This window comes from Triturus cristatus, chromosome 11, assembly GCF_964204655.1.
Source record: "Triturus cristatus chromosome 11, aTriCri1.1, whole genome shotgun sequence".
Lineage (NCBI taxonomy): Eukaryota > Metazoa > Chordata > Amphibia > Caudata > Salamandridae > Triturus > Triturus cristatus.
In genome coordinates, this window is record NC_140594.1 from 1,018,422,559 (window position 1) to 1,018,447,118 (window position 24,560).

Below are 24,560 nucleotides of genomic sequence, written 5' to 3' on the forward strand. Positions count from 1 at the left end.
GGAGGAGGCGTGAGGCCCGGGGAGTCTGTAGACGAGGGTCCCGTGCAGCCGGGTTCTGGGGCTGTATCAGATCCGGAAGTGGAGGTGCTCTGTGTTGGAGAGGGAGTCATTCGTGCTGGAGGTGGAGAGTCAGAGGGAGCTCTTGGGTGCGATAGCGAGTCCTCCTTCTGGGTGGTGGGGGCGGTCCCTTCTCTGGATCTTGAATCCATTGGGGATGGTGGTGGCGATGTCAGGGGTGAAGGTGGTGTTGGTCCATGTTATGTTACGTTATGTTATGTTACAGGAATTTATAAAGCGCACGTATACCCGGGGGTGTCTTGGCGCTGGACATAACCATGACACAATACTGCCTTGCTCCTAATGCTGAAAGAGCCAAGTTTTCAGATGTTTCCTAAAAATCGTCAGGGAACTGGTATTCCTGAGAGAAAAGGGAAGGGTGTTCCACAATTTAGACGCTCTGTAAAAGAAACTGCGACCACCCCAATTGGCTTTGAAGACTCTAGGAACAGCAAGTAATCGAGGTCCAGTGGACCGCAGCTGTCTAGAGGGACAGTACCAAGAAAAAAGATCCTGCAAAAAAGACGGACCAATGCCATGCAAGGCCTTAAAAACATGCACAAGGCTTTGAAATCAATGCGCTGGGGTACAGGAAGCCAGTGAAGATTGCGGATTTCATTGGAGACTGAAAGATGTTTAGGGATATCCAGTATGAGACGAGCTGCTGAGTTCTGAATTATCTGTAGTTTGCGCAGATGTTGCTTCTGGGCGTTCAGGAACAGACCATTGCAATAGTTCAGCCTGGATGAGATAAGGCAAGAGACTACTGTTCTCTTGGTGTGATTGGGGATGTGAGGAAATATTTTCCTAATTTTTTTAATGAGGAAATGCGATGCCGACACTACCGCATTTGTATGGTGATGGAGAGTGAGTTTAGCATCCATAAGCACACCCAGGTTCTTTGCCTTAACCACCGGAATGGGCAGGGAGCCCAACTCGACAGGCCACCACAGATCATTCCAGGGGGGCTGTATACTGCCGGAGATCAAGACTTCCGTTTTACTGGAGTTGAGCCTCAGGCAGTGTGCTGTCATCCACTTATTAATTGCACTCATGCAATTCCTGAACTGCGCGGCCGGAGATTGTTGGGATTTGGAGACTGCCACCACAATCTGGGTGTCATCAGCATAGGTGGTCAGGCTGAAACCGAATTCCCGAATAAGGGGCGCTAGTTCAGAGACGTATATATTGAATAGTGTAGGGCTCAGTGAGCTACCCTGCGGGACACCACATGGAAGGGTGTAAGGATTGGAATTAAAACCATCCTTGGATACGGTGGATCTTCGATCAGTGAGAAAGGAGGCTATAAGTGCTCGTGCTGAATCTCCTAATCCTAGCCTTTCCAAACATCTCTGCAGAAGGCGATGATCCACCGTATCAAACGCAGCAGAAAGATCGAGGAGCACCAAAGCTGCTGCACCTCCACCATCCATAACTGCCCTGATCTCCGTGAAGAAGGTGAAGTCTGGAGAGAGGTTGTCGTGCAGGTCCCAGATCTCTGTGGCCCGTCTGTGGAGGGAGTGCACATTGAGGAGGAGGCACATCAGGGCTTCGGTGGCTTGGGCGTCGGACATAGGTTCCACACTCGCGGGGGCTATTGATGGTGAAGGAATGGTGGCAGTGTCAGCAGGAGAACTGGCCGTGGGTAGTGTTAGGTGTCGAACTCTGGCACTTGTTGTCCCTTTCAGGGTTGAGTGCGAGGAGGGCGATGGAGGTGTAGTGGAAGGGTGTCGTAGATCCAGGGTTCCTGGCGCTGGCTGCTGTCGCATGGCGGACGGGCACAGACGGGCTTGCCATCGGGGCAACTGCACAGCGGCCACCATTAAATAAGGAAGGGGGCGGGACGAGGTGCTGGGAGGTGGGAGCGGGGTCTGTCCAGGGGGGAGGGGCCACAGGTGCAGCAGTAGCAGAAAAACCAGCCAAAATGCGGTCAAATATTTAAATTAAATAGAACTCAGTAAAAGCAGAGTCACCAAGCGGGGCAGGGAGATACAGTATCCCAGGCAGGCGAGGTGCTGGCTAAGGCAGGAGCAGCACAGAGGCAGGAAACTGGCAGTAGGCGCGAACCCTCAATGGGAGGAGATCTTGCTACTGCGGCGCGGTGACTGCACTGCCGAGCTGCTGGGGAGAGAGTTTGCACCAGAGGTCAAGGTCCTACTGTCCTACATTAGAATGAAAAATGTCATTAGATTTTTGTCACACTCTAAGACAGAATTGAAGTATGATGGAATCTGAGAAAAGCAGGTGATGTAGATTATCTGAGGGTGCAGTACATGGCCAACAATTAGTAGCAATGTTTTTTTTTTTTAATGAACAGGCAGTAAACTGGAATCTATTATATAGGAAAAATAATGATTGAATTAGATTTGCAACTCTAGTGGATTGACGTACTTTGGTCCAGATTCAATTCTATAATTGGATTGTCCAAGAGACAAAGTCACGTTCCCATTGTAATTCAATCTCTGTCTTGTCTTTTGATGGATTTGGCTGCATTAAGGACCTTGTAAAGTGTAGATACTGAAAAGGATACTGTAATGGGACACGGAATAGATACATCTGGGATATCTTGCCAAGATTTAGAAGAAAGAGTATGTAATTTGTGTGAAATAGCATCCTGCAGTAATGTAGAGAATGGGAATGGGGTAAGTGAAAGTGCAATTGTGCCCGCTGAAAAGGAATACATTAATTTTTTACAATATGTTGTTTAACCCATAAAAATAATCCGTTTTCCCTCTCCAGGATTTCCAAAAAAGGTTCTGCTATTGACCTCAATTAATTTACTATACAGTAATGAGAAGTGTAGGAATTTCACCAAAAGTGTCAGGAATGGAATCAATATTAAGGTGAATAATACTCCTGTGCTCCGTTGGTAACATCAAGTTCAAATTATTCCAAAATGTCCTTTCTTTCAATTTTCTTTATTTCATCTTGTCATACATCCAGCAATCTTGCCAGATCGGTGGCCAACACGTGTTTCGTCATATAGGTACATCATCGTCATATAGGTACATCAACTAATGACTTACTCAGGGCCAACTAAGAACCTGTATGGTATATACAAATGTAGATCACAGTCAAAACAAAATCCACCATCTGTATCCTATTATATCTGTACACCAGACAAATCCTCAATATAACTGGCAAAAGTATTTGAATCAAGTATCAGGTTAAGGAGAATACTCCTAATCTTTAGACACACCGGTAATGATATGAGTAGGAGTGAACTGCTTTATAACAAAACTTGTGTTGGCTAGAGCACTGGTAATATTGCTGGATGTATGAGAAGACAGAACAAAGAAAATTGAAACAAAGGACATTTTGGAATAATTTGAACTTGTTATAACTAATGGAGCACAGGACTGTTATTCAATTTTGGTGGGCTTTGATTCCCAGTGTTAGTGTTGTGGCCATTTCTACTCCTTGGGGCACCGTGCAAATAAAAACCAATTAGGTTTAGTAGTAACACACGTTTGTGCAGACTGATAGCATAGCCACCACTGTATAATTATCAATATTAAGATATTTAGAATGATTAAAAAAGAAAACATTATGATAAGAACAAATGTTGGACTAATTAACCACCCCCCCATTTCTTTAAGACATTGTCTAGTAAGAGATATGAGGCTTTTTTTTTGCCACACAAATTTAGAAACATTATTTGGATTGTTTTTAAAATATCAACCTGAAATCAATATTAAAATAGTAGCTAAATTAAAAAGAACAACAGGAACAAGCATCATTTTAATCAATCCAATCTACCACACCAAGATAGAAACAATAGGCTTGATTGAGAAGTTAAAGATAATAGTGTTGTAATGGCGGCATTGAGATTAACGGAAACTGTGTCTTTAGCATTATTTGAAAAGTATTTAATTTTCATCAGAGACCAGGCAGAATTGATGCAAAAAAGACATGTTTAGAAGAATGTTTATTAAGAGGGAGAATGTCACACTTTTCAGAGTTTAGTCTATAGAATGAAACCATAGCAAAATTATTTACCTCGGTAAGGAAAGCTAGCAGAGATAGGAACATCAAAATATCATCAGAATATGCCACCAATTTAACATGTCTCTTACCATAATTAAATCCTACTAATATCTGGATTATGCCAAATTTTATGTGAGAAGCATTCTAAAGCAAAAATAAAATGAAGAGGGGAAAGGGGACAATCAAGTCTAACTCCACTGCGTAATTAAAAGAAAGAAAATATTAAACCATTTACATATATAAAAGCTGTTGGGGCTGTGCAAAAAGAGAATCTGAATTATGAAAGTAAGAACCAAAATCAAATCATTTAAGCAAGTGAAAAATCAAAGACCAGCTTATCTGATTAAATGTTTTTTCTGCATCAATTGATAAGCACCAATGAGTGCTTATATTTATTAGACTTACTTAGTATATAAAAAAATCTGGTATTATCTGATAAATTGCCACATTTAACAAAGCCTGTTTGTTGATGCCCAGTCGATTTAGATAACAATGGTTCAAGGAGAAGAGCAATAAGGTTTCCAAAAATGTTATAAACTTGATTGACTAGAGATGTTTGTTGACAGTTTTTTCAGAGCCTAAGGTTCCTACCCTGTTTGGGTATTAAATAGATCAATGCATATTAAACTGATTAATTAAAAGCTGTATTCCTGATAAAGAAAGAGAATGGTATGACTATTTGAATATTCTTGGTATAAGAAGTTTAGAAAAAAAAAGATAAAATTCAATTGAAAAGCCATCTGCACCAGGAGCTGTTCATTATTTAATCAAGTTCATAGCTTTAAGAATCTGATTTGTAATGTCCATAGACGATTCAAATTTTTTAGGAGCACAGAGTAAATATTGTGATGGCAAGGATGATGAAGATTGTAGAATAATCATTTTTGAATGTCTCCAAAATTTCCGAATCTTGAACAAGTGAACATTGTCATTCATTATAATTGATTGAATTTTAATTCTCTCTTTTTTTGATCGTCGGATAATACTTTTATTTTGCCCTTTGTAATATTGAACACTAGATCTAAGTAAATAAGATGTGGCATCATCAGTCAAATTCTTATTAAACTGGAGTTCATCTCTTTCTAATTCACCAAGACAGGTTTTGGAAATTGTAGGAAAATAGGTATGTTCAAATTTGTCAATTTTTTTCTGAATTTCAGTTGAGTTTTGAACACTTCACTTCCATTTTTTGGCTACATAGGAATTTTTAAGGCCGTTCGTGAAGCTTTAAATGAATCCTATAAAATTTGAGGAGAGATCCCAGAGGTTTCATTAAATTGAAACAATTCTTGTGAAAAGGCCTCAAAACCTTGTGTAATTTAAATATACAATAAGCAGAAATTATTAAGAAGCCATAGTTTATTGCCTTGAGGAGTGGGTAGGAATTTGAATGATTCTAAATCCACAATAACAGGTGCACAATCAGAATTTAGTATTGAATCGATTTTCGCGCTCAATCGATGTGAGGAAAGCCATTGAGAATAAATATTTGAACTAATCTGCTTTGAGAAGTGAGTGCAGAGGAAAAGAAAGTATATTTCTGTCATGTCGGCTGAAATAATCTCTAAACATCAACCAAATGTTGAGTTATCTTGAAGAAGAATTATTTATGAATAGTATAGGGGACAAATGCAACCTTATAATGACTGTCGATAAAAGGGTTCATAATCAAGTTGCAATCAACACCTACAGTTAACTAATCATCCAAGATGGACATTACTTTATGTGTAATGTCAGGCCTAAAATTTCTGTCTGGCTGTGTAGTAGCATATATGTTAAGGATGGAGTAAGGACTTTTATTAGTTTAACTATAAGCGTTCTCCCATCCACATCACATTCCTGAGATAATATATGAATACCCGCCATCCTTTTTTTAAGTCAGCGACTCAATTGCTGAAATGATCAGCACATCCCTTCTCTAATGTAGAGAAGTTACAGAAATCAGCATAATTTAAACTACCCTCATGAGGTTTGTTTTGAGGAGAGGCATGTAATCTGTGACAAAGCCAAACAAAATCATGAAAAGCACCAATAGGATGTTTTATATGACATTCTACCTCAGGTCATCCACTTCCAAAACCCTTACATTTTCAAATTTAGTCTACCTCTTAGAATCTACACTGTGAACAATATGTCTGGGGCTTGGCAACCTGTATGCATTGTATAACAAAATGAGAACTATGATACCAACACAATCTTCTATTATCCCAGGTATTTGAGACTAGTATGCCATTTGTTTTCTGTGATCATTTAAGTGACATATTGCCAGTTCTACATTTAGCTGTTCCCATGTAGAAAACATCTTAGCATATTGTGTTTTTCTAAGCACAATGATGCTGTCATTATTAACAGTATTTCTTTTTGGATATGCCATTTTTTACTGATCAACAAATGGGATCTACAAAAAACCACACACTGAACATCTCTCCCATTTTCCAGGGGTTAAAAGGCAAATGTAAATGAAAATGAATGCTCCACCGAGAGGCAATGTCTAATGAACCGTATTCCATATTCCAATCTGGTTTTTGAGTACTGCCTTTTGCCTTTTCTCTCTTCATATTATCCTGTCCACCATGATAGCGGGTACTAGGATATAGGGCCCTATTTAGAAGTTAGAAGTCAGGGTACTTTATTGTAAACTCAATCAAGTACCCTGTCTGCCAAACCCTTGGTCTGCCCACCTCATGTAGGAATGGGCAGGACTTACGTTTTCTTTCGATAGAGCCTCATTGGCACTGTAGATGGCAAACCTCGTCCAATGGCCTGACATAGTGGGAGTCAAAGGACATTACACCACCTGCTCTTTTAGGGCAGATGGTGTAATGGCTTTTTGTTACTGCCTGTGAATGCCAGGAAAAACCTAGTGTTGGGGACTAGAAAAAAAATGACTCCCAAACCCTTGGAGAAAACATAACACAATGTGAGAACATAGCACAATAGTTGGTGGTTATTCGTTTTTTGTTTTTCAGCAACAAACTCTGCTTTAGAAGTCTGCGTCTGGAAAGGAAAAGGTTTTAAGAGTTTGGTCATGAAAACAGATTGCAGCCATCCACCTAACATTTTGTGGATTGAAAGAAACAATGTGATGGTGGTTCTTTTTTTCAAAGTACAGAGATCTCTGAGCAGTAGTCTTCTCTAAATTTGAGTCCTGTTCATAAGATGCTAAATTAAGGCCAATCTATCTGGTTTCAGTACCCTTTGCTCTCATATACTTCATTCTTCCACATGTATAAAGCTAGACCCAAAGCTCTACTTCATATAGTGTTGTGTATTGTCCTTCAAATGTATTTGTAACCTATTATTCCGATTTTACCACTAAGACATGTATTTGCTTACTGAAAAAAAAATGACACTAGAAATTGAAAGTGGCGCATCCACCTTGGGCTGTTCATATTCGGATGTCATGCGCATCATAACCAAAAGTCTCCATATCTAAAGACAGATAACAAAAGCTTTAATTAATTTATCATGAACAAATCAACTGACAGAGGTATGAACAGTTGTACTTCTGCACCCTTTTTTAATAACAAAGAGCCAGTGCTGGGCTTCATTCATGTGTGATGTAAGATAAAATTGGAAAGAAAAGTTTGAAATATTGACAGAGAAATATTTACTGTAGCAATGTGGCAATATTGTGTGGTATGGCTGGACGGCCTTACCATATAATATTACCATGATACACAAAAGTGGACCTCATATTCTCACAATAGTAATCCTTCTCTCAGGCCTGGGAGAGTGGCAAAGAGCAGGCAGGAGGTGAAGCGTTGAGTGGCCCCTAGGCCAGGAATCAGGCAGAACAGCTCTGCATAGCTCGGGCATCTCTGGTGCAAAGGTTCACTTGGCTATCTGTGGTGTTGAACAGGACTGCCAGGTGTGCCAATGAAACCATCTTTGGGATGCAAGAACTTGACAGGAATGAAGGGGAGATGATGTAAAAGGTTCCCTCCACGTGGGGTGTCAAGTGAAGCATTTAGTAGTCAGAACAAGCCTAGGTCCCAGCAAAGGTCACAGCTAGGTTGATCTTCTTCCAGAGGTCCCGGGAACACTGTAAAGGGCTGAGATGGTCTGTGGTTCAGGACTACACTTACCAGAAGGAACCAAGCTGGTTACTTTCAGGCTGGTCCACAACGGAGCCCGGCGGTCAGTCCTTCCTTAGATCATGGAATGCAGTTTGTGCCTACTAACTGCAGGCAACTAAACCTCTAGCCCTAATGAGTCCTGAGGAAGTCTTTGGGTTGCAGAAGGGTTCACGTTCCTTTTGGAACTGGACTCTGGTCAAGGACGAATCGTACTCTAGCTGGTGAAGGGAGCTGCCACAGGTGCAGTACTTTGTGCCTCTTCTCTGTGGGGTCCTGCCATGTACTGACACAGTCTCTTATTTGTTCTTTTCTTCTTCAGAGGAGATCTGGAGTTTTCGTTTCAGGGTATCCCCTTAAATCCTGTATTTAGGGGGTGGTAACGGGTGTGAGGGCTAGTTGCCAAAGAGTTATTAGTCCTGCGGCTAATCAGCCCGTGAGGTGACCACATTCAGGGGGTGTATGAAACCAAACTACCCAGAACCCACTATTCTTGGGACTTTGGAAGATGGCATGAGCTATGCCTAACTGTACAGACCCACTAGCCAAGCCCAGAGGTGTGGCTATTTTATAAGGGCTGTATGCCTCCTGAGTACTTAATTTTCTGCCTGCCCGCAAACACGAGTGCCTGGGGCAGGAGGGATCTTTGTCCACTGGGAGACAAGCCACTTACATACCAGATGAGTGTTTCACTAGCCAACCTGGGAGGACAGAGGTGTAACAACCTTCCTGCACATGCCTTTTATCCCATGCCCTCTGGGAGAGATAGCACTCACAAGCAGAAGGTCAGACTTCTGTCTGGGTGGCAAACTGCTTGGAAAACCCGCTAAGGCACAAGGGACAGGGCTGGACTGGCCGTAGCGGGCACTGGGTGTTTCGCCGGTGGTCCAGTAGGGTGAGGGCCAGTTTTGGGCCCCCGGGGGGCTGTTTTGGTTACTGGGGGTCGGCAATATTGCCCCCTGTAACAAAATCAGCCGAAACCGGCCGTTGCAAACGGCTCGGCTTTACCCCAGGGGGGGCTGGCCGGGCAGTTTGCCAGGACCGGTTTCCGTTCCCAGTCCGGCCCTGACAAGGGAACTCGGTATCTAGATGGGCTACCTCAAAGGATGTCACCTTGGTTAATGCGAGCTCATGCTCAACATGAGAATTGTGTCAGGGGTGAAAAAGCACAGTGCTTGATACCAAACATGACTACATTTTGTGGTACCATCGTGAAGCTGGCTAGCTCAGTTTTGTCCGGTAGGCAGTCCATGTCAACCTATGGACCAACGGTCACTTACAGTAACATTGAATGGCAATGTCACTGTAGAGTTATATGTGTCTGTACATATATGCCATCACCATTAGGATAATGCAGCCTGCCCCTTGACCTTTAGAAGGTCTACCTTAGGGGTGACTTTCATACCTTAATGCAGTGAGGTGCCCCTGTCACACATGGTGTGTGCAGAGTCGAACTCGAACAGAGAAGCTGCTCTTGCAGGCTGAGGCAGCAGTCTTGCAGACTTTACTTTTACTTGGGTCACTCAGGGTGGCATAACTATTGCTGCAACCCTGGTGACCCCTTTAGCACCCTTGCCCTTGGGAGCACTAGTACCATGTACTAGGGATTTATAAGGGGGTTAAACTATCTTGCCAATTGGGTGTACCAATTCACATTACCTTTTGAGGGAAAGAGCACTGGCACTAGGGCCTAGTTAGCAGGTCCTATTGCACTTTCAGTTGTAAAACCACAGCATCCAGAGCAAAAAGTAGAGGATGACCATCCAAAAAGAGCACTTTCCTACATTTACCATGTAAGAGCTACTATAGTTTCAAACAGACCTGTGTAATGTACTGGTAAATATATGTGCATTTGGTTGTATCTGTGTGTGAGTCTTTGTGTGTGGGTGGGTAATTCTCAACACCTAGATATTACACATATAATGGGAGTCTGTTGACTTCTTGGTAGTAAATTATTATTATTCATATTATCATTTTCAATATATCCTTGATGTTCTCAATAATGTACCCAATTAGTATGCCTTAAAACCAAGTTCTAGCATTGACCCCTTCACTTCCCCTTCCTTAGCCCACACGCTGAATCTTATGCAGGCCCAAACCTTCAGGCTTGCTCCATCCCCTAATGTTTCCTAACCATTTATCCTAACCCTAGCCCAAAGTCCTTCTAATTTCTTAACCCTAGTTTATGTAATATCTCTTGCTCTGCCTCAAATGCTAGTTTTGTCTCTCAACCTTCTGTAACACATTCAACTTAACCCTTTGCATGGCGCTAATACACAATCTTGTTCTTACCATGCCATTTTTTCTTACGATTATCAAACATCTTTTATTTATTTGTTGCATTTCTAAATAAAAAGACAAATGTTTCTTTTTCAAAAGAAAAATGTCAAATGTCTGTCTTTTTACACTGTTGATTTTGAAGGCTTACCTTGGAAAGAATTATCGAGACCACCAGAATCTGCTCATCTTATCCTGTAAAGTTGTGTCATACTGCTGAGTAGGGCAGGGTGGTTCTATGTTCAGAGATGAATTGAGTTTTTTCTATTACAATTAATATTTGTGATGGCATGCCCATTTGAACCTATAGGTATCCTAATTTTGGCACTGCTGTATGACTTGATTCACAAAGCCAAAATGTTCATATTCATATTCCTGCTTCCATAGTTGTGCTCTTCTATTAGGACCACAGGCTGTCTTTTTGTTGTTTTCGCAAACAATTCTCGGCTGCACAAAGACACCAAACTACCTCCTGCAGATTTTTCACAAGGTGGAACATTTTGTATGAATAAATATTTCATAGCATCACCAGATTATGTTTACAGTTGTCATTTGCAATCTTAAATGCTGAAATTCCACCACTCTTCAAGATTTTCTGGGTCTTTAAATGCAATTTACCAGAGCTAAATTCCTGTAATCCAGATTCTTCTAATCAGCATATGAGAGTTACTCCTACATATTACTATTGTCATGTAAAATGGATTAAGAATCAGGACAAAGGTTTAGCTGGGTTTAATTTACAGAGACTGCAAGTTTGCCCATTGGATAAGGACTATAGGTTAAATAGGCTGAATGTTTGAGGCATGTAGTACAGCATTTCCAGATTAAGTACTTTGCTTAATTTTACATTAACATTTCTTGTGCAACAGACACCCAAGAACCCTGGTGTGCTGCATATCTAATGCATAGAGATAAACAACAGTTTTAGAAGTAAAGAACCAACAATGTAACTTCTTAACCCCTTGAGTGCCCCGCCCTTTCCCCGCCCTGTGCCGGCCCTTTCATTAGCGGGCGGGGTTCATGACGAGATAGTCTCGTCATGGGCACAGCGCAACCACGGGCCATGACGAGACCATCTCGTCATGGGCACTCAAGAGGTTAAATTAAATGACAATAACATGCTAAAATGAATGTTCCTGGAATAATGACAGTAGAAAAGCCACTCATATGGACCTCTGACCAATGTATTATTTTCTCGTAGGAAGGCCTAACCGGACCAAAACTACCTTACTGTACCTATTTATCTCTTGTATCCACCTCTCTGAGCAAATGATGGGAATTATTAAAGTCACAAACTTATTTATTACAGATATATGATCCAAATAACAAACGCTATGAAGTACCTATCCCGTTAAACACCCCCACAATTCCAAATAGCAATGAAGCGAACAGACTGTATGAAGTTGCCATCGTGAACAATCCCTTTGGAATTCAAATTAAACGGAAAAGCACAGGCGTCATCATGTAAGTAAACATCTTGGTACATGCACAGTTTTAAAATTTCTAGAAACTGACAGGGAAATCTTATTTGAAATGTACTTTTCATAGTTATTGCAAAACAATATTTTAAATTTTTCAAGGTGAACCTTGATCTAAAACTCTTCTTTTTGGCTACTATTAAAAACAGGTTTTAAGAGTCCCAGTAGACTTACTTTGCACAATTTGTGTACGCAAGCTGATTGTTGGTCCCTGTCCTATTACAAAATAAAATAAAACAAAGATACTTGGTATATTTTCTCGGTCAGCATAATTTTCTCATTTTTAAATATTAAAATGTTCCACAAAAATTTGAAAGTTGATGAGATTTTGACTTAACAATCTGCAAGTGTTGGATGTTGAGGGGGATTGGAACAGATCGACTTGCACTCATCATAAATGAAGGCTAGGGGGAGGAAGTCTTGAAACACGTCAACAGCTGCTGCTAAACTGTAAGAAGTTAATGTGCCTGAGAAATCGATTATTTAATCAAATATTTTTTTTATATGATATTGTTGATTTTAGCCATGCTAATATTTGTAATTTAACCAACAAGATTGTACTTGAATATCTGACTGAATTTTATGACACTGTAGTCAAATGTTTTGATAACAAAATATTATTGTAAATGATGGGATGTATGAGCTGATAATGCAGAAATTAAACAACTCAATAATATTAATCACACTGTTTATTATGGGTATGATTATTATTAACATCTTTCTCAGGAAGTCACATTAACTCTCTGGCAGTCCTTTTATTCCTAACTCAGATTGCCCTTTAGGCCCAGAGTGTGTCACAACTTGACAGAGTCAGTGCCCTGCTTTCCAGGAAACATCCAGGTGATCCCACTGAAATGCTTGCCCATTCAGTGAACAAAGAACTAAAGTGTTTGCTGGGTTACCTTCAAAGCTGTGAATTCCATCTTCCTCCATTCCCAGGAAAAGGATAACATCAATCTTGGTATATGGAACATTTGCAGAAGCAATGTTACCTGCCTATAAACATGCCAGCACAAATAACAGAACAAAAGTTGTTAGGCCTTCCCTTGCCATGAATCAAACATCTGAAACAATGTTTGTCTTTTGTAGGTGATTTCATTCTCTATAGATGTGCCATCTGGCATTATGTACTTGAATTATAACTCCAAAAGACATTGTCAACCAGGCATTGATGCAATAGAGCTATGGCTTCAAATGAGAATAAGTGCAATGATATGAGACCCTCATGTCAAGGAGGCTGTACAACTCAGTTGCACAGGTTGAGGCAGATGAGATGGGTTCCTAAAAAATTAAATATCCTGCAAAGACATCTCCACAGAATACTCACATAAAGGGCACTCTAGAAACTTGGGCAAAGAGGGAATTGTACAGTGGATCAGAGGACAGTTACCATTGCAATCTGGTTCCAAGAGCCTGTGGACTGCAATGTGCCAGTGGTGGTCAAGGTGGTGCAAATTTCTCTCTGGCTGATTTCTTTAATTCCGAAAGTGTTGCAGAGTCACTACCTATCAGTGCGTTATTCAATCAAATCACAAGACAAAACACCAGTGGTGTGCTTTTTTTTATCATGTAAAGTGTTAGCTACCCTATACACATTGTTGGCAATTTGCCCCTGTGCAGATATTGGCCAACAGGAGCGCTGAGAGCGCTATTTTGTTCTTTCTCAATTTAGTGTTCCAGAAATTGACCAAGACAATTAATAGAAAAACCAAAGGTAACAAAATATGTTAATTGCCATATTGAAATACTTATGACTGCTAACATGGGTTTTGAAGATACATTTATATTATACGGCTTGTTAAAGATATTTAAGGATGTGTGATTACTTTAAATCATAAGTATTGCTACTAGGATGTGACAAGTGAGAATCAAGAACCTAAAAAAGAGATGAATTTTCCTGAGAAGCAACATGTTCAGCATGAGTAATCCTTCTGTACTCATTCACATCCTTTTCATTGCCATTAGAATAAAGCCTAGCAAACCTAGGCAAATCATGTAGATAAAACATTACGAATGAAAATAATTTTTTATTCTATATATAATTATGAAAAGGACATCTGGACTAGTCAACCGGGAAGTAACGAGGAATGGGACATGACATTTTAGAGAGTGAAAGACTAGTTGGGAAAAGGCTCGTATTTTGACAATGTCAGAATAAACGCATTTTATGTCCAATCAAACTTTATGGATTAAAAAATAACCTCTGTAAAAGGTAAGATAGTTAGAGCAGATATGAACTCAAAGAAAGCAGTGGGCACAAATGCTATTCCAACTGAGATATAATGTTTGTAGGCAGCAATGAATGGAACAATGCCACAATCCCTGAGTTTACTGAAGAAAGGACCATAAAAAGCTGGTGTCTCTTCATACTATTAGTTTCATCAGTGCTGAGTTGAAAACTTCAGCTAAAACATTTAATGACAAGTTCACGTTCTTAGTCCCAAATCAGGTTCATGGTGATCATCAGGTTGTTAAACTCTAAGTAGGTGGACTATTGTCACCCTTTCTTTGTTAGCTGTTATATACATTAATATAATGGAACTAACCATTACCCCTTTCAGTGGCCAGTGATGATAGTGAGTGATGCGGCGGAGCGGGTAGGTGAGTCGGACTGCTCTGAGCGGGAGCAGCAACACTACGTTGAGTGTCCACATACTCCTCTGCGGTCTGATGAAGCAGCACTTGAATCCAAAATAGGTTGGCTGCTTTTCTCCGGGGCAATTTCCTACCGAGAGAAGAAGTGGTATGTAGAACCACACCACACACATAGTTTTCATTTAATCACTTGGTCCTGAGGAATCTCCAACTGATCCATTAGGGACAATTACAGGCGAGAAACATGTTGACCACTAAGGGGTAGAGCGTAATTTTTGTCAGATTAAAACAAAATAGTCGACCTCATTTTTCTTTTTACTTTTTAATAAGGTTGTGACCTCTCCAGAATAAAAATAATTATAGAGGATTCCCTTACCTGTTTTAACCTATACACCACATCTACATATCACTAGGCCCCTCACACCCAAGGCGCCTATATGGCAAGGAACAAAAGATCTCCGATAAAGAGCCCCTTTATGGGTGCCCGTTGAGCATTGCAGCGCCGGCTCAATGAGGAGCAGACCCATATGATGAAGCATGACACCTAGCTTGCTGGGTGTGTGAGGGTCCCAGTTCCGAAAGGAGGTATTCTCCACCTCCCCACAACTCTGAGTACTCACCGGGTGGTCAACTTGCCACCTAGGAACACCGTACCTCTCTAGTCTTCCAGTGATGATAGTGAACAGGCATGCCATAAAGTATCCTGAACCTTACTGTGCTGGTCTCTGAACAAGATGGGATCTGCAGTACTTGTGTACAGATCAAGAAAACACAATATATTGCACCTATACTGTTATGAATGGGCAGTTTACTTAATGGGTCAACATCGAAAGGTGAAGACATTTGGTCTACTCACCATTCCTTTTGCTGTGTTGGTTGTACAATATGCTGTGCCAATGCAACAGCAATTCATTTCCTGGAGTTTTCCTGGGAAGGATATATTGTATTGTATTGTAATTAGATTTATATAGCGCTTACTACCCCTGACGAGGCGTTGAAGCGCTTTTTTGGCTTGTAGCACGCTTCTTTGGAACCTATAAAGGTTTAGTGGTGAGTTAGTATGGTGAAAATATGAATGCAATTTGAGTGGTGGAAATGTCATTGCTCTACACAGCTCATTATTCAGCAGGATAATAACTTCTTTAGTTTCAGCATACAACACAAACTTTTCCAAAGTGATGACCATGAAGTAATATAGAAAGAGATTAGGAAAGCACCAAGATGCATCTCACTTTAAATTTCTTCTGTAATCAATATACAGATTTGACAGCTGTCAACACCCAAATAAATGCCTTTGCTGTTACACTCCTGAAAAAAAATCCGACTATGTGGGAAAGGGTATATTTAATAATTGCTTTCGGAAAAAATAATTTGTTAACGAGATGGTTCAGTCTAAAATTCTGTTCTTAAGTGCAAATAGAAGTTGTCACTTTTTATGTTAGCTTTAAGTTTACATTTTTCAATTGGCTTTGCACAAACTGGCAATATATAAATGTTATGGATACCTTTATCTGCCTAATGTACATAATTATTGAGCAGCACTATTATGAACAGCATTCTAGTTGAAGAAATTGTATAGGGGCAATATAGAAGTCTCAAACTTTGCCATTGTCACTGAGCAAATAAACATATCGTGTCATTCACACACATTTATATATTCGCCTAAACGCAGGTGGTATTGTTAACTAGAAGTTGTAATTCTTGTTAACTGAATATTTTTTATAAAAATACAATTGAATTTCAGCTGGGATTCGCAGGTGCCAGGTTTCACCTTCAGTGACATGTTCATTCAGATTGCGACCCGCTTGCCCTCAAATTATGTGTATGGATTTGGAGAAGCTGAGCATAAAACGTTTCGCCATGATCTGAACTGGCACACCTGGGGAATGTTTTCGAAGGACCAGCCGCCTGCTGTAAGTTTTAAGCACATAAATACAAATATTATCCTGAATATGAAGTGAAATTTTGAAATCTATAAATCGATAAAGCACATTAAAGTGATTTTAGAACTGTAAATTGGCCTGCATAAAATATCGGATTTCAATAGAGATAAATCATATTTTTTGTGATAGGGTCTACAAATTCAGAAGTAGAGGTTTCATTACATGAATTGCTCTGGCAAAAAAAGGCTTCTAGCAAACTCTCAGCCTCAGTAAAATATCCTGCCTTTACCTTTCCTATATACTCTACCTACATGAACCAAGTTGTCAAATCTACACATTACATTCTTCACCAGCTCAAAGAAGTCACTCATCCAATTTCTTGCAACCTGTTGTAAACTGCTGTTCAAGCTCTAATCATCTCAAGCTTTACTTTGGCAAATCCAGTTTGTTGGGAATCTTTTATCACTCACAATAGGGCTGTGTTTGGCAGCCACATTAGCCCCAAAACAAAATAGATTTGATCACACAATGCATGTTTGCACTTAGAGCATTTAGCCAAGAAGTTTTATATATTCAGGTGCAGATTTGAGTGACACAAAGGCAACTACATTTTTAAGTCAAATTTACCAAGCCACGCAAACCCACATTGCCTGGCCATGTGTTGCTTGTAAATATGGAGTAACACATGCAATGTAAGTCACTGCCTTGCGTTACTGTGTGCCAGGAATGTGTGGCATGGATGGAGAGTGGGTTTGCTCATGCATCCATCCATGTATTTTGGTGCATACCCAGATTTACCAAGACAAGAATGTATCAAAATTGCACGCCTTCCCTATAGAGGAGAAATATCTTTATTTTTCCTAATTGTTTCCTCTTTCTAAGTGTGCTGCAATGCAATTTCTGATCTCAAACTCACTTTTTGAGTCCATTCTTACTTTTTCAATTGTAATTTTAAATGCTGTTTTGAATATTGTCTTCAGGGACATATTGCCTGGTCTGTTCTTGATGACAACACCGTCCCAAACTGTGCATCCGGATGCTTTGAGTTCTGTGATTATCATGCAGATTATCTAAGAGATAGCATACACACATGTCTCGAACCGTAAGACTTTGGGCCAATGGAACATATTTTCTATGGACAGACACTCTTCCTTGATCAATGTATTGATCAGGCCTGTTGTTAGCTGTGGTGAGAAGGATGAATCGGGGTGTAGGGCAATGGGAAATATAATTGTATGTGAATGCCTAATCTCATGTCATCAACACAGTGTGGGACAAGTGATGTAATCCCCAGGATCTATTTTGTTTAGGCTTCCAGGTCATGCCCCAGACAGGCCTTTCTATCACTGTATGGTCTATAGTTGGCCACATCCTATCAATTTCCCTGAGCAATCACTCAGAAATGACTTGCAGACATGTTGGTTTGAAGTGCTTTGGGAAATCACGAAGGGCCAGGCACCATGTTAGTTTAAGTCAGCACATAATTTTCAGAAATAGCCTAGCTTGCCGCTCCTGCCATATGAAATCTAAGGTCATGTTTTCGAGGTCTATAGAGAACTACCTAAATATCAAGATGGGTACGGCCTGGAAAAGTTAGACATTCCTGGGCAATATGCTCATGTTAACAACATTTATCAGCAAAACCATGAAAAGAAAGGGCTGATCATTTCCAATAGTTATGCAACAGAAAGTGCAAAAGTTGCAGCTAGTTAGCCATGTAAAGATCTGTTGGATTCAAGGTAATGTTAACCTCAGATATCTAATAGAGGGTACAGTCCATCTGAAAGTCATAATGTTCGACATTGATCTTTTCAGAGGACACTGTTACATTCCGGATCTCTAATTTAGCAAGATTTATCTTGATGTTTTACATTCAATGTATGATAGTCAGATCTGGAGGCATCCTATGGAGACAATTGGCTTTGTGTGGTTTAGCAGGAGTGATTTTATGCATGTCCTGTAAAGGGGATGCCTTTTATTTTTCCATCCTCCCTAATGTGAACAAATAATCTGATTCTCAGATCAAATAAAAGAGGAGCAAGAGGACACTCCTGGTGAGTACCTCTACTGAAGGAGCAAGACTTTCTACTATTTAGGGAAACCATTGAGATTGAAGAGTGATATCCTACTATTACCGTAGAAACTAATTTTAGTCAAAATCTACATTTTTGAATAATTTTGGTCCAAAATTGTCAATCTTCCCTGTCAAAAACTCTCCTTGCATCAAACATTACCAAATAAAATTTTGAATTTTTTCGACCAGGTAGTTAAGCAGCAAATATTGGCATGAGTTTGCCTTATCTTAATGAATCCCAACTGTGAATTAATTCTGGGAGCATGGGTTCCAATCTATGGTCATGTCCTGCCCGAAGGGGATGCCTTTCATGTTTCCATCCACCCTAATGTGAGCAAATTATTTGATTCTCAGAGCAAATAAGAGGACTGTATATTAATGCTGGGAGGATGGGCTCCAATCTAATCAGAAGAACTTTTATGTACACCTTTCCAAGCAAAGCTATGGGCCTATATAATATGCATAGCCTGGGGTCTTTCCCTGGTTATGGTACTAAAAAAGCTGCAGGGACACCTCAGTTTCCATTTAATGATGGATGCCTTTGATTTGGTTAACTATTAGTGTGTGCAGGTGCCTGCAGGATATGTTACCCCAAGACCTTCTATGAAGTCAACATGTTTCAGCCTTTCCTCAGTGACCACTATGAACCCTAAACTTTCTTCTGGATTGTCTCTAGGCCTGGGGTTAAAGGGTAATTTCTAGCTGTTTGTCCAATCCCTAAAGAGGTCAGCAGTTAGACTGAGTGGCAGTCCCTGAAACATAGACTCCCAGCAGACCGGCATTCACCCTGAGGACTGAGGGGCATTTTCAAAATTGACATAAGGATGCATTTTGCAGTAACTAATAAAGAAAAGAGACTGGATCAACATTTTGTGTTCTCGCGTAATTGCCAATAAGTAATTTTGCCCATGACTAACATCCTCAATACAACAACCAATAACACACCACCATCCATGCCACCAATTCCATCATCCCCAATAGCTGACCAACTATACCACCACACCCCATATGCCACAAATCCTACCACTAATTACACCACCAGTATCACCCCGTCACCTATACTACTACCAAAACCATTACTGACAATTCCAATACAATTAACACAAGCATCAATAACACCATTAGAAACATGAACAGCACAACAGCTATTATGCTAATTCAACCACCGACAATACCACCAAGGCCAACACTTCACCACCACCACCTCCAATAACAACAACCAATACTACAACTAGTACCCCAAAAGATATTACTACCTATCACCACCACCAATACCATAACCACCAAGTATACTAATACCACCATCACTAACAATACTATCACCACGCATACCTCCACCACTAAAATAAACAACCAACAATTCCCCCACCGCCACCTAAAACATTAATTCCATTACTACTGCCAATATCAATATCACACTACTACGAACTCCACCTGTACCACAAAGAACACCCACCACTTCAGTCACCAATACCAAAGCACCAACACCTCTATCATCATAACTAAAATAGCATTAGCAAAGTCAATAAGTATAACTTGAAGATGCCATTGCATGGAAATATAATTTCTGTGTGCCTTTATTTGTATGCAAAGTCCCATGAAATCCGGACCACTAGCTTGTTCTTATTTGCTATTCTAAAAGCTCACACCAAGTAAAATGTACATTGCAGTTTTATAGGGAATAATGTCTAGGGTCAAAAGATCTGCTTTAATTTTGAAATTTTTATATTTAGTAAAACTTTACATTAGTATATTAAGCATATTAAATCTGGGAACACAAATATGAAAATGTTTTCCTTTGATTATGTAACATATACAAAGTAAATCTTTTTAATCTTGCAGTACAAGGCAAATATGTATGGAGTGCAACCCTTTTATATGGGTGTGGAAAATGAAGGTTATGCTCACGGAGTTCTGTTGCTAAACAGCAATGCAATGGGTAAGTTAGCCATTTAAATAATTGTATATGATTGTTCTTTTTGTTTACTTTGGGATTCATGGGCTCATACATTTAAGCAAATATGCCACCCACCCTGTGAACTCTGGGTCAGAATGCACACCCTGTTGCTAAAGTGTACTTAATGCCTGCAGAGTTGTCAAAAGATCTCACTCTTCTGTACTATTCTAAAAATGAGATCAGAAACACAGTGACATTTATATCCTACTGTCTTGTACTTGTGTTACTGGTTTGACCTTTGATAGTTCCAACAGTCCATTTTGGTAATGTTAAATATACATTTATTTTGTTCATATAGTGAATAACAAAGCACAAAATCATCATCATCAATGAACTTTATTTCGGTCATCAGACCATAAAAGTGCAGAGTGCATATGTACATTTTTTGCCAGATTTTCATATAAAAAACTCTTTGTTTTTTTCCTTTAAAAGCTAATATTTGATCGATTCATAAAACGTATTACATAAAAAATATGAACCATATAAACCTCTACAAGTTAAAACTTCACATTTGGTTAGTGAAACAAAAACATCAACAATCTCTAGAGACCTAACGTCCAGGACAGTAGAACCCACTCAATGATCTGCTCTTCGCATACACATATTTAAATTCCCTGATGAATAGGCCCAATAAGGTTCATACCATTGGGCCTAATGGGTGAGACGGCGCCTTATGCTTTTGGGCTTTCCTTCTTATTCTCCACATTTGGCCTCAACATTTTGCAAGCGCATAGACAAATAGAGGTCTTGCATCAGATTTTAGGATGCATAGGGCTACACCGTGTTCTCTGGTTCCCAGCTGTTTACAGAGCGGGGTTAACCACATTCTTCTTGGACCAGAATATGCTTTACAGCCAAAGGGAACGTGGGTGGTTGATTCAGTAGGGGCAGAGCTACAGGGGCAGCCCTTTCTCTGAGCTAAGTTACACTACCTTGAATTTGTGAAGGACTACAAGGGGAGTGAACCATGCCTGAATTGAATATCATGTTTTCTATTTGTTGGTAACTGTATAAGGTCAAGGTAGCATTCCAGGGAACGCAACAATTTAAAATCAGTACATTCCTTAGTTAATCTGCCCAACTTGTTATCCCTAGCTTCATTCTTGGTTACCCAATTCCAATACATAGCTTTTACTTGCTTGTTTGTGGGTGTCTCTGGGTGATTAGTGCTACCTCACTGGCCATTTACCCCAATCAAGGAGGCTTTTGATGCAACTTATTTTCTTAAATGTGTCTAGGGTACAAAGTTCGACAAAAGCTGAAGCATACGATGAGAGGAGTTGAAACTAATCTCTGCCAGAATGTAATGGTGTACTTGGGGAAAAGCACAACATCATATATCTTATCAGAATAATATTATAACAACCATAATTGAATTTGTCATGAGGCTGAATCAACTCTTTACTGCAGCATTATTTTAATAATTCAGAAACCATAATTAAACACATGTGTCCATGCAACAGATGATGTCAGCAGGCATCTTGTATTAATTTACTTTTTCTCTTTACATCACCTGTTATGACCTAAGAGTATTGTCATGTGGTGGTCTAGATCTTCCCTCTATTAGGGTAGCTAAACGTCTTGTGGATACAATCATCTCATCAGGAGCATGTTCTTGTAAATTATGTCTTGTTCAAGCTTTTTTTTCTACATCTTTAGGTATATTTCTGCCATTGAGGACCATTCTTCTTGATTTCTTAATCTGGTTTAAACTTTGGGTGCATGAGTCCACATCCAATTCATAGTTACATGTAATTTTGCTTATGTTGTGCTAAAATTCCCTCTCATTCCACTTTTAGTATTGATCGGTGTTACACTCAAGGTATAAGCTTTCACCATTTTGTAGTTGAAGATAACTATGCAGTTGTGTATTTGTCTACAACCTGCTTACAAAATCAGATATATAGGATAATTGATTGCCTGTGGTCCTGATGTTGAAAAGAAGCCATTTGCCTCACAATTTGTGTGTTACATGTCTTCCTTTGTGTTGCCATGGATATAAAAACACTAACATTGCACTTAGGTAGGTTTCCCAAAATTGTGCACCTCTCACATTATTAATATTATTAGTTTAGAGGTTATTTTATGACTCATTGAGGCCAATTGTGAATTCAGCAATGAAGGCATGTGTGGGAAAGCAGATCTCAATCCGAGCATTTACATTTTCAAAATGCAGGTGTGAGCTTTATTTTTAGTTTATGACCTTGACCCTTAAGGGAACAGGATCTGGAATAAAAAAATTAAAATTGTACTATCTGCAGGCATCTTTCCAACAAAGTCTGTAGCCACCTTCAGAAATTCATAGAGGCCTCATAAAGTTGCATACGGGAACAGCTCTATAATCATTTTAAGCAGTCACAGCCAGTGGAGTAAGGCCATAAGAAATGGGAAATTTGACTCCAATCAGGCTGTTTTCTACCAGGGCTGCCTTTACAAGTAGACCTGCTAGCAGGCCTTTGTGTAAGTTTTCACAACTCCCAAACTGCTCAGCTATGAACTAAAGTAATATCCCTGCATATTGGGACCTGTATGTTTCCTTCCCCACTATAAAGGTTCAGTATGTTCAGTTTGAATCCTATCCTTCTACGGATCAATGGGAAAACATTCAAAAGTGCATCTACATCTTTAAGTTGTTTTTTGAATTATTGATTGATGCAGCCCTGGTATATATAAAACAGTTATGGTAAAAGTTACATCTATGGTCTTGTGATATTTTCAAGAGCTGACTTTTAATGAGGAACTCAATCATTTATCACGGCTTAGATATAAACCTCTCAAAGTGTAATTGGTTTATCAGCAACCTAAACATCTTGCCATCCCAGCATATGGGAGGGAGAAGGAGGTTATTGCATGGACTGCCTTTTAGATTGCCCATCGGGAACAGCAATCACCTGTCACAATTTGTCAGTAATCTGGAAATAGAACCAAATCTTCACACCACTGTCCACAGTAGGTATGCCCAAGATTATGAGTCCCTTTTGCAAATCAACATATCATCTACATAAATTAATACAATGGGTACCATGAGGTTCACCTTTATTTCCATTTTCTGCACTGCTGAATGTAATATTATGGTGTGTGATTCCACTGCTAGTGCAATTAGAGGCAAACATTAGCATCATGTTGCCTGGGCTCATTCCCACATTTGGAGGGTGCATCAGTTTGATCCTGTATCACCGGTTTTCTATATAGAAATTATACTCCTCCAACATACTTAACTTTATTTGTAAATTCAACATGCAATTCCACCCAACTGTGCTGCTCCACTTTTTTTCATATAACAGAACCAACACTTAGGGGCATATGTATCCAGCTCTTTTCCCGTTCGCAAACGGGCTGGTTCTCAGAATTCGCCCATTTGCGAACGGGAAAAGGCCTTTTGGAATGTATCATCCCAAAAGGGCATTGCAAATTAGAGAATCTCAAAATTTGCGATTCTCTATTTTGCGTTTGCATTTAAGGAATCGCAAAATGCAATTCCTTAAATGCAATTCTGGAAGCACCAGAAATGTGCTATTTGGCCTTAAGGAATCGCAAATTACCACCAACTTCAAGTTGGTGGTAATTTGCGATTTTCTAGAAAAAAAAACTTTTTTGCTTTTCTCAAAGTGCCATATGGCACACATACATGCCCTTAGGGCATGTATGTGCGCAACATGTGCACACATGCATATTTCAGGGGTGCAACAGGGTGTCCTTTTGGCACCCTTGCAACCTTGAAATTGCAGTCTCAATTTGCAATTCTCAAATTGGTAATCGCAATTTGAGAATGTCTTCCCCTTCATTCCTATGGGCCTCATAGCCCTTCTGGACTGCTGACAAAGAAGTATCTGAATCATCCGAAAATGCCTCTGATCATTCATTATTGCATTGACAGAACCACTGAGGGCACTTGCTTGTTGGATATCTCTAAACTGACAGACTATTTTCAATGCAGGAAGTCTCTTTATTCACATTTTTAAAGAACACCTATTGCAGATCTAGTCAGTCAAAAGTCTAACAACAAAAGAGTTGGCACTTTGCAACAGGAACATTTAGAGGAGCATCCAGAGCTCCATAGCAGGGTGGGCGGAACTTGAAGGTTTCACTCTGCAGAAATATGCAGAGGTAGATAAAACTCCCCGAGATTCTGTGGAGTTCAGCAAGCGGTTGGAATTTGACATGTCACACTGCTTA

At 39.8% G+C, this 24,560-nt stretch overlaps 1 protein-coding gene across 3 annotated transcripts in view; it reads left to right on the forward strand.

Annotated features, from left to right (window-relative positions):
• LOC146785847 (maltase-glucoamylase-like) overlaps positions 1–24,560 on the forward strand; it is a 783,978-nt gene that overhangs the window by 437,525 nt on the left and 321,893 nt on the right. For all 3 annotated transcript variants that reach the window (XM_085635202.1, XM_085635203.1, XM_085635205.1), the window contains 3 exons: positions 11,707–11,861; positions 16,215–16,383; positions 20,270–20,366. In XM_085635202.1, the coding sequence (XP_085491328.1) occupies positions 11,707–11,861; positions 16,215–16,383; positions 20,270–20,366 (421 nt within the window). The remainder of the gene's footprint in view (positions 1–11,706; positions 11,862–16,214; positions 16,384–20,269; positions 20,367–24,560) is intronic.